This window comes from Euprymna scolopes, chromosome 5 (assembly GCF_053919585.1).
Source record: "Euprymna scolopes isolate OS-2025 chromosome 5, ASM5391958v1, whole genome shotgun sequence".
Classification (NCBI taxonomy): Eukaryota; Metazoa; Mollusca; class Cephalopoda; order Sepiida; family Sepiolidae; genus Euprymna; species Euprymna scolopes.
The window spans coordinates 134,264,113-134,276,453 of record NC_136486.1 but is presented as its reverse complement, the minus strand read 5'-3'; the positions used below and the strand labels follow the sequence as shown (position 1 = coordinate 134,276,453).

Here is a 12,341-nt window from a genome sequence, read left to right as displayed (position 1 = left end):
CCAATATTCGACAGCCAAAGATGACTAGTCAGAATCAAATATTGGTTTTGTAGGATAAAAATTAAGAAATGAACTTTATTTTATTCTATAGAAAAAAAATGTACAGAATTCCACATAATAAATATGACTGAATGCATATTTGGATTATTCGGACTACTGTTATCGTTAGTGTTATTTTCAGTGTTTTGGATGATGTACTCTCCAACCCACTTCATGTGTATCTTGTTGAACTCTGGGAAACTTTTTGTCAAACTTAGGAATCTGTATGGAATTTCAGACAGAACCCCTTATTTAATTAATGAGGGTAGTACACTCTGAAAGTTTTAAGTAATTCACAATTGTATTCTTAGTATTGCCCGCACTGGGGATTGAACTTTGAATCTCCAGAAGAATGTCACTTAGTAATTGTACTAAGAACTTTATTACACTACATGTCCTAGCAGATAATCCTCGCCTTAAACCTATACTTGTTATTAGATTAGTCTTACTACTTATCAGTATAGATCATTCTTTATTACTACATATTACCATATATATTTAACATGAATATTTTTAAATTGAAAAAAAAAAAAAAAATCCTCTAATTAGTGGAATAAGTTGATTTCTCTGGAGTGAAAGAAAGTTCAATTTGTAATTACAAATATGTATTTACGAACATTGGATGAGGGATGGATAAATCCTCCAGGGTCACAGGGCACTGCGTTATTTCATTCCATGTGTCCTGGACAAGATTAGCATGGCGGTGCCCATTCCTCTCCAGGCTTAAAAGCACATACAGCACCTAACATTACCAAATGGTCACCCATTTTAGTACTAACTTGGCTCAACGTCTTAACTTTGGTGATCTAATGAGAACTGGTATTGTCAACATGATTATGCCATATATAACCCCATATTATATACATCAAGACGGTCGAATAGTTCCAGTAAGTATTTTTTAAATATTTAAAACTTAACTAATGCTTTTTTTTTTCCTTTCAGAAAAGCCTACCAAAAACAGGTTACAGCAAATATCCGAAATGCAGGCCGAGAATTACGAAGAATGGCTGATGTATTTGAAAACTCGTATGAAAGAAGACAGGTGAAAGCTGAAGCACAAAAGGTGAGATTGCTATCTGTGATTCTTTTTGCTTTCTTTTTGGGGTCTTTTCTTTTTTTTTTCTTTTTTTTTTCTTTTTCTTTTTTTTCTTTTTTTTTCTTTTTTTTTCTTTTCTTTTTTTTTTTGTCTTTTAGCTTTTTTGCTTACAATTTCTCTTGGAAGATTAGTGAATATTAGTCATAAGAATGTTATATAAAGGAAATTTAAAATTATGAAAGGCAATATAATACAAAGGTATAACTGATAGACAAAACTGAAGCAAATTAAGATATGTTGAAATAGGCTTTGTAGTTTCACACATACACATATATATATTGCTGATTTTATAACAAGTTAGAAAAGCATTTCCTCCAAGGCATGAAAATTGTTAAACAAAATGTTTTTACTATAGGCTTTAAAAATAAAGATACACGATTCAATTTGAAATTTATTTATCTTTAAGGTGCACTCTTATAAATTTTTATAAAGGTATAAAAATTTCATTTAAATTGAATTAAAAAAAATTACCTTGGATTTATTTTATGTAATGTACATTCTGTTGTACTTTAAAAAAAAAATCATTGAAAATTTTATATCTATATCATTAATTGCTAGATGAAAGATAATGTTTTTAAATTGCAACAAAATGTACATTACATAAAATAAATCCAAGGTAATTTTTTGATTCAATTTAAATGAAATTTTTATACCTTTGTAAAAAAATTATAAGAGTGCACTTTGAAGATAAATAAATTTCAAATTGAATCTTGTACCTTTATTTTTAAAGCCTATAGTAAAAACATTTTGTTTAACAATGTTCATGCCTTGGATGAAATGCTTTTCTAACTTGTATTTTATTTTATTTTTTTTAAGATTATATTTTAAAACTCTCCTTCTCTCTATTTCAATTTGTATTTCTCCTCACACCACAACTCATTTTTTGCAACACCCTCTTTGTAATACAGGTCTGAATAATGAGAAAATCTGAATTTTTTAAAATAACTTTTTTAGATTACATTTTTTTAATTTCTTTCCGAATAGAAAATCTTTAAAATTTAATAAGGAACATATTTCATATAGGTTTCATTAACAAATATTCAGTACATAATGAGAAAAATAGATGAAAATTTCAAAAGGACTGTATAACTGGTTATGGTCAATAGTAGTCCTCGCCAGCGAAAGTCTTTGTTATTGTTATTCAATTATTTAAAACATTTTGTCCTGTTCTTTCGCGCGAGGACTAATAACTGTAATATGCATGTTTAAAACTCAAAACATCTCACAAAAGGATATTTGCCGAAATATTACTATAAAGATCTTCCACCTGACCATGCTACTGCAAGTAACAATATATGTAAAATATTAAAAAAAAATATTGTACTAATAAATGTAAATCTGCATGGCTTGTTCCACCATTATGGCTTAATTGCCTTCAGTTTGTGTCAATCCGTTACACCTTCACATTGCATTGCCTTCTCTAAATTTAAATTTCCTGTATATACATGCTAAACAATGCTTCACGTGAACTACATTAACCTCTTATAAGAGTGTTAGTTTTTCTGTGTGTCTAAGACATTAGAATAGTTTGCTTGAGAACAATATGACCCAACAAGAACCAGGTGAAAAACTGTACACATGGTTATACAGGATTTGTTGGAGATACTGGGTGTTGAACATTATCGATCGGATGATCTTTCTTCTTTCTATCTGAATGAAATTTAATCATGTTTTGAAATAAGTAAAACACACTCTAGGAGTTGTAAGTAGACAGTTAATACTTCATTTGAGATTTTATATACATGGTGAGTGAATAGAGCAAAAAACCTTTACTTGTTTTGTTCTACAAGCCAGTATTAATTTTTATGTTTGATTTCATTCTGTGAACACTTTTAGGATTTAGCAATTTAAAAAAACTATTCTGTTGCATTATCTCTCATTCTTTTATATATATGTATATTCGCCTGGGTGCCCGAATGTTACGCAGTGTGTCTTGAGAAAAAAAAAGTAGTAGTAGGCAGGCAGGCTCAAACTCTTATCACAAAGGAGGAAAAGAATGTGAAAAAAAAAAACGTGACGTGTTTGCTGTTGTGCCCATCCTCAAACCGGAAATGGCGTAGGTTTAAATTAAGGCTAGACTATCTGAAAGAGACGATGACTTTCAAAAATATATGCGAAAAAAAGCTACCCCTCCCTGTAGAAAAGTGCCCAGTTGAGGGTGAAGGAATTAATATTTTTGCCCAATTTTTCGATATTTGTCGTCTGAAGGATCGAGCTTCAAAATGATACCGCTCTCATGAAAATTTGTCGCCTCCATCAAGTTTTAGGCATGCATACATGCATGCATTTAAACACAGGTGAGATTTATATTATAGACTAGCGAAGGGTACCCAGTGTTGCCTGGGTGTTTGGAGGCATGTGTGGGGAGGAGGTTAAAAAAAAAAAGTAAGTATGAGGATCGAACCCGAACCGTTGAGGCAAAGTTGTAAATTAAAGTGTGAAAAAAAAGTGCAACGTTAACCATTGCCCCACCGCGAGATGCTAACGGAAACACGTTTGAATTTATTTAATTACTTGGATTTGGCAGGTGCCCGTTTTAATGAGTTAATGAGGTCAAGTTTGACTGCAGGATAGTATTTACTGCTTTATCTTCCCGAAATCGAGCAAATTAAATAGACAGGCGAGCTTCGTTGTTAACTGAGATATTACAATTTATGTGATATAAAAAGTTTTAAAAAGTTGTGAAACGAGCGACCGCTTCTCTAAAGAAGCCTTTTGTAGACATACAGAAAAAGTGAACACACACACATACATGCATACATTTTCGCTTTTATATTTATAGATGGCCTATTAACATTGACACACCGGTTCTCATCAGATTCACTGAAGTTAAGCAATGTTGAGCCTGGTTAGTACCAGATGGGCGACCATTTGGGAATGCTAGGCACTGTATGTGCTCTCTGCTTATCTCAGCATTTGCTTCCAGTCGTCCTGTACACTTCACTTGCCACTGGTATTTAACAATGTTGACTTAGGAGAGGTGTGATTGGAGATTGCGCACCTCCTGCCACAAAAATTTCACATGCAGGCACCCCTTCGTGGATATCCATAGTCTGTCAAAGACTGAGGGAACCTATAGATATATACAGGGTGGGCATAAATAATGCCTCATTTTTTTTTTTTTTTTACAATCATTTTTCTTTAACTATTTTAATGCATCATATTAATTTCTCAATCTACTGTAATACATTTTTGTCCAATAAAATTTAACAAACAGTATTAATCATTTCCACACCATATATAATTAGGCATTAGAAAAATAAAAATATAATTATGCTACATCTTACAGAATTACAGTAGAACCCCGGGATACGTAGCCCTAGGATTTTTTTTTTTTTTTTTCACGTTACGATGTGGAATACGATCTTTTTCCAGACCCTGGTTACGGTATTTGCCCCACCTTACAGTGTTATGTTATTTGATTATATACATGTGTATTATATACTGTACTGTATTTTATTACTAATTTTTAATGCCGTATCCCGGGGTTCTACTGTATACCGCTATTACAAAAACTTTTTTTTTTTTTTTCACTTCAAACAAAACACATAGCCACTGGAGAATATGGAGCTACTGTGATAGGGATTTATAGAGGCGATCTAGATGGGAAGTTGGGGAGCAAGATGTTATCATTACGTTTAAATTTCTGCATGTTGGTATTGTTAAATAGGAAGCTGGAAGGAAATTACAAAGGCAAGATTGTGAATCAATTATCTAAGAGTTAACTGTTGTTGAAATACAACCATCTGATTCACTTAACACATACCATTGGCTTGACCTTTGGGACAAGATCAAAGTCTAGTATCTGTTCTTCAGATGCTGCACTTCAATTTCTTGTTCTGTCAGTGGAGACGAAATCCTTCATGACTGAGACAATTTTTATTTTTGTTCCTTTTCTCCACAAACGACCCTGGTGTCTAACTCTGTCCCGGGGGGGGGCATTGTAAATAGGTACACATAACTATGTAAGTCCTTGAGGGTCACTTATACCGCACTCTGTATATGGTTTTCAATCAAAATTCTATTTTCAGAAACATACAGACAGCACAACTATAATATAATTTCCTTTCAATTTCTTTCTTTTATTTTCACTTTTTCCTCATTACTTTTTCCCCCAATTTTCGGTGCTCCTTGCTTTTTGGACCCAAAATGGCAAAATTGAAATCAAATCTGCACATGTGATGAAAATACCCAGGAAACTGAAGGAAAATGCATACCCATGTTCCTCACAAATGTGTTTCTTCTGCTTTTCATGGATCATATGGGGGTGGGGGGTATTTTTAGTTTAATTTTATTTTATTTAAATTTTAAAGACTCTAAACATGCAAATAAGAATATCCATTAAATTTTAACTGCTTAAAATTTATAAAAAAAATTTTTTAAACTTAAATTCTATTTAAATTCAATCTTATTTATTGTACTTGATTTCTAATTTGTTTTAGTTTAAAATGTTAAATAAAATTTTATCTTTTTTTAAAAAAAGATGTTCTTTTTTAGTTTTTGGAATAATTATACATAAATAAAAACAAAATGATTTATTTTTCTTTGGTATAGATTCGTTTTAAATTTAAAACTAATCTATACCAAGAAAAATAGTTATTTTTATTTGTTTGTTGAATTCAGTAAAATATGCACAAAAAAGAAATGGTCAGCCTCCTTTTGTTTTTCATCTTTATTCCCATCAATGCAAGGAGAATCTAACTCGTTTTGTTTTCTTTTGTTCAATTAATATATATTTTTTTTACTTGTATCAAATTGAAATCCTTTTCTTTACACTGCTATTCTGGCCACCCTATAATATCTACACTCCTATAAATTCGTTTTTCTTTTTATGTGTACTGATATTCATATTAAAAATCCTCTTTTCTATTCATTTAAAAAGAAAATCCAATTTTCTTATATATGGGTTGTGGAATTGCATTCACTAGCAAAAGATCTAGCTAATTTGCATATTCTTTTAAACATTCATTTTAATTAATTCCCTATTAGTTTTTATGCTTCTAAAGCACTTAAAATGAAACTTAATTATGCTAATTTGTATACTAATTAGTTTAATGTACTTGAAAACAATTTTGATCTGTACAAAATTTCCTTTAATTTCATATACTACCAGCCATATTTTGTTAATTTCTTTGAATTGTGTCATAGTAACCATTTTGGATTTCCCGGTCGCCATCTTGGATTTTTCTTGATGTTATAATGGCAAGTGATAATGTCCATCAGAATAATACTTCCTATGATAAAGCCTTACTTATCATTTTTCTTAGCTGTTTCTATGATGTTTCTATTTAAATCTGTTAAAATGAAACTGGAATATGCTAATTAGTCCATAAGTTACACAGTGAGATGGTTGTAAATAACGCCAACTGAACTTTCATGGTATATGTTTAAAATTTCATGAATATCTTCAAAAAAAACATCTGAAGATACAACTGTTTAAAGATGGGTTAGTCTATAAATTTATGCAAGTTTCCTACCATTTTCAGTCACAAGCTTATATGCATTTGAATAGGACTGACTTAAGGCAAAATGTCCAGTGAACCACACACTTTTTGGTACTTTGAATAGTTATAACTCCAGTTCTAATAGGCTTATTTAAAAAAAAACTAAAAATATTTCTTTGCTTTTTTTTATTTTTTTATTTTTTTTTAGCTCTTTTCAATAATGCTTGATTTCAGTTTATTCGATCTAAAGAAAAAAAAAATGGTATGGTATTACTAGTATAAATTCTTTCCAGCAAAGCTGGTCAGGACAACTAATACACACACATATGAATTACTTATGAGACCCTATCCTCGAGTGGCTTTGGTCTTTCTGTACAGGAGTTTGTCAGTGCAACCTGACATGTGGATATTTCATTCTACAAGTAAACTCTGACCAACTATTCAAAATAGCATAGTATTCGAAAACTAAATTAGATCTCAACACAGCTATACACTGGCTCAAATAAGGAATGGTGCACCTTCTCTAAGTGATGTTATTTCAAGTAACACTAAGTTCGATACTCCACCCGACTAGATGAATTCTTGTCCTGTAGTCTGGTAAGACCAAAAGAATATGCTATAACAAAGTTAATTTGTCAGTTGAGGAGACGAGCATTAATACTATTCGTTTTATGAACTCAATGTTTGAGACGTAAAGTAGGCCTTTAATGGAACACTTAAATATCTTTGTATCTTATAAAGATCAAGTGTTAACTCCAGGAAGTGACCACTTGATTTCTAAGAACTTACACTGAAGTCAACTGGAAAAAAAAATGTATGTATGTATACGCACACACATAGTGATTCACCCCCCCCCCTATTTCTTTGACTACTATAGCTTTCTATTGAAAAGCTGCATATGCGAATATGCCACTTAAGCCAATTGTTGGTGCATATTTTTTTTTTTTTAAATATGCCTTTGTCTTATGTTTGCTTTCAATAACTTTTATACTTTTTTTGACATTTGACATAATAGCTTCTAAGATGCAGGAAGACAATTGTTCACTCTCACACTTGGATCTATTACTACTGCCACCTGTATGTGCTACAATGTTTTCTTTATAGGATAACTTTTTTTTTTTTTTTTTTTCTTTTTTTTTTTTTTTTTCATAGTACTGTTTTTTAATTTTTTTGAATCTTGCTATTATCTGTTAGTTACACTATATTTTCTACCTAAATGTGGGATGCACGCTTCAATTATATTTTATTTTATTATTTTTTGCATCTTGTTGAACTTTGGCAATCTTTGGAATTCGAAAGTGAACCTATTATTTAATCCATGGGGACAGATTTTTTTTTTTTTTCCGGGTAGAAATCTTAAATTTTCATTATAGTCTTCATATTGCATGTAATAAAGATTAAACCTTCAATCTCTGTGTGACCATCACTTACAATTATTACTTGGCACTTTATCCGTTGTATCATGAGTCTCTGTTGTGAAAATAACACAAGATGAGAATACTTTGAATAATACAAATTATCGATCATCTCAACAATTCTAAAAGATGAAGAAAAAAAAAAAAGAATCTTCTGACTATTGCATTTTAGCTTCCCTATGAACATATAAACCATTATACACCCGTCTAGTTGATGTGAAACAAGGATTAAAGACAGTCATATATCAGAGAAACAATTTCTATATGCATGAGAGAGAGAGAAAGATGGATAAACCATCTCACTACACTTTTCTGCACTCTGTGTCCTTCCTCTTGGAAATCTCACCAGCTAAGAAAGCTTTGAGAAATCGTGTTTCATAACTCCCGTCTGGTGTCACCTTTGACCCTTTAACTTTTCCATTCAAACACTGCCCTCATTATATAACCTGACTCGTCTTCATAAGTCTTTCTGTTTATCCTTATTCATACCATTAAGAGAGAGGTTTACGACTATTCCATTTTTTTTTTTTCTGAAATCAAGGGCACATTGAAACTTATCCAAAGTGCACTGAACAACACCTCATTAGTTAATTTGTGTTGTAACGTTTATCCAAAAGTTGGTCAGCTCGTGTGACAGGTATAACCATGTTGATTTTGCTGAACGTTATTTTTAATCATGTCAGCCTTGCATTTTCTTTTAATGGATAAACTAAAATGTTAACATTTCTCCAGTGTAATTGATGCAACCAAGTTTCATTTTAGAGGGAAAAGCTAACAAAAGTGCTTAGATTTATTAAGGGTGTTGAGAAGAGGAGATAGGTTTAAAGGAAACTTTAAAAATATGTCAAGCGGGATTAAATGATATAATCAAAGAAAACTATCGAAAATAAGATTTTGTTTTAACAATACTAACCAATATGTGGCAGAAATAACTAATTAAAAAGGTTTATATATATATATATATATATATATATATATATATATATATATATACTAGGCATTTTAGCCTGTTAAAAATGGGGAAACATTTATAACCCATTGACTTAGAATTAGTGCTTTATGCCAAATTGATGCTTAAATATGGTTAAACTTGTGTTAATTTTTGTATTAAATACTAATACTTATAATCCCTATTAATCAAATAGGTACCATAGTAAAAGTTCATTGCACTTTATAACAAAGGTCCATAAAAAATCTCAAATAGATTGGCCCAGTAATTTCTGAGAAAAGGCAGAACAGACAGACAAAAAAATATAGATCCTTTGTTACCAAAGATATCTAGCTCATGTAGAAAACTAGCTTTACTTTATATGTAAAATTGTATGCATTTGTTATCTACACAATATTTCACTGACCCTAATCAGATAAAGATTTTTTTTTGTGCTTCACTGATCTTAAACATGGCTATGTCCACCATTTTTCTTTTTTTTTTTCTTAAATCAGCTGAAAACAAGTAATGTGTTGAGAAATATCAGATATTATCGTCGATGATCCTTGTTGATAAAAAAAAATCTAGGTCTCTGTGTCAACTACCTACGTAATATATTTTCTAGTATCAAGGTTGGAGAATACATTATTTCTTGTATCTGTGTGCCTATTTGCTTATCTCTCAACGAGAGCAGTTAAATACAAGGTCTGTTTTTTAATGTGAGGGAAATCCAACTCTGCTGTAAAAGGGGCACTCCGGAGTGTGACAGAAAAATTGCCTCAATTTGAGATTTCTATCTCATTGACAGAAATTGAAGTGTAATATCAGAACAGATACTGCACTTTGCTCCTAACTGTAAGGCCAAGGATCTGTCTATGTATCTAAAAGCTATACAGTTTGCCATAACACATATTAACATAGATGGAAACCAGTTTAAAATAGAAACGCAAAAAAAATGGTGTTCAGCAACAATAGGCAATGGATGAAGAAACAAAACTATTTTGCATGGTTATGGGGTCATGCAACAGAATTATAGGAATAATACATGGATCAAATTATACTACAAAAATGGAACCTTTCACAGTGCAAGGATGATGAGGTAATATATTAAAAAAAAAATGTTCAAAAACTAATACACAAATCCACACCAACTAAAAAGAAATTGACTTAGATGTAATCTTAAATTTGAATAAAGGTAATTGCAAAACAAAAGCAAATAACAAAATTATGTGCATAAACCTATCTAACCACCTAAAATTAACCATATGCTCAACATAATAAGCAGAAGACTGTCTATTCATGTGACATCCAAACCTTATGGGGGGGGGGGTAAATAAAGATACTTTTTAGACTGTCATGTGAACATCTGGGGTGATATATCTACGATTAGTAGCTGTCTATTAGGGTTGAAAACATGAATCTGCAATCCATTGCTGTAATGTTGCATTCATGTATTTTGATGAACTAGTAGCCCTTGTGCCCCCTGAACATACTCTCAACTAACTCAGCAGATGGAAAAATCCTAGTCCTTCACGTTAGAGGTTCCTGAATGCCAGAAAACTTTCTACTCTAATCGTTTCTTCCCTTAAACTGCTAGACTTTAAAATTCCTTCCATCTTTCTTGCTTCCTTGATTGTGCTAATATGCATAATTCAAATGTAATACAAACAAACATCTCACTGCCTAACTTCCTACATCCAGTAGGTATAGTCCTAAATAGTAGCTCTTTACATTCAAGTGGTAATATCTGGTTTGAGGTGAACTTTAAAAAAAAGGATTTTTTTAAATTTTTTTTTTCTTTTTTTTTTTTTTTTTTTTTTTTTTTTTTTTTGTTGTCCTCATCTTCATAGTTATTGTTTCATCACATTTTAATCAACTTGTTTTCTGGCTCTCTTCAAGTGATTAACTTTGATTGGATAAGAATGTTGAGTCTTGTAACTGTATCCCCAGTAATTACTGCCTTCCATAGTTGCTTCATCACATTTTGGCCAACTAATCCTCTGATCTGCTTGGGTAGGATTGAAATTATCTTCAATGCTCACCTAGAATCGTAGAGACCCGGCACCTTTATCCATTACGCAAGAAGGGCAATCAAGATTAACTTTTATGGTCTTATAAATCCAATATTGTGTGTTCTTATCTGGCCTTCCATTGTCGGGTCCATACCAAATTGTATTTTTTTTTTTTTTTTAATCCTTCATAATTTGTGTATTCATTTTTTTGTGCACATTTGTGTTCATCATCATAGTTGTTTCACCAAGTTTCAGCCAACTCCTCCTCTGGCTTTCTTTGGGTGATTAATCATGATCAGACAGGAATACTACCATTCCAGGTGAGCATTAATAATGGTTTCAATCTTACTCAAGCAGGCCAGCGGATTAGTTGGCCAAAATGTTGTGACAATAAATCTGAAGATGAGAACAAAAATCCACAAAAGATTGAATACAGAAACAAAATATAGTTCAACCCGTCATAAAACAAAAATTTAAAAACAAATATAAGAATCAATTTACCAAGACTTAATACATAAGCACTATGCCAGCACAAATTGATTACATAAAATCTTTTTATATAAATGCTCTAAAGATCAACATAAAATTATTGCTAAAATAATGAAGTCGAAACAAAATCATGCAATTGTAGAAACAAGGTTAGATGGCCATTAAATGGAAATTGCAAAATAAAAACATGAAGCAGTAAATAAAACACAAATTGAAAAAAACATACCTTCAAAATTAAGTAAACCACATGATCACACTAAAAAATGAAATATGTAATAGCACCACACTTTTAAAATTCATGTAGAAAAATTAACTTGCAAAATCCTGATACCTACAACAGAATGGAGAATAATTCTGGGAAAAGTACTGTACAGCAGAACAAAAAATTCTAACTTGTACATCATTAGAAAAACTTAATATGAAAATTGAACTCTTATCAAAATGCAAACATGAAAAAAATTCAGATATATAACAATAACAAACACCATAATATTATAGAAAGTAATTAAAACCAATAAAAATACATGCAAATTAGAATGTAAACTATACTATTATTTAATACTAGTATTAAGATAAATGAACGGATAAGTTACGATTTCACTCCCAAACATAGAAATAGTGTTGTATAATTAAACTTTTGTAAAAAAGAACACATTCAACATATAAAAAATATAGTTGCATTTCAACCTTGTATCATATATGCAAAAAAACAAAAATTATTAAAAAATACACATTAACGTTCACAATTTAATTCATAGTTTAACTGCTTGTTCTTGTATGCGTCATTCCACGATCTTTCTAGACTGAGGACTTGCTGTCTGAAATCAAAGCTCCTTATTTACACTTCTTTCAAAAGAACTTGGTGAGCTCTAAAACTGAAGACAAGATTTATTCAATTTGACCGTTGGGCTGGAAACA

The 12,341-nt window shown here is 31.1% G+C and overlaps 1 protein-coding gene across 1 annotated transcript in view; it reads left to right on the top strand.

Moving 5' to 3' along the window:
* Positions 1-12,341, top strand: part of LOC145276988 (apoptosis regulator BAX-like) — a 54,144-nt gene that overhangs the window by 19,234 nt on the left and 22,569 nt on the right. Inside the window, exon 2 of the mRNA XM_080128556.1 lies at positions 982-1,102. Within this exon, the coding sequence (XP_079984682.1) occupies positions 982-1,102 (121 nt within the window). The remainder of the gene's footprint in view (positions 1-981; positions 1,103-12,341) is intronic.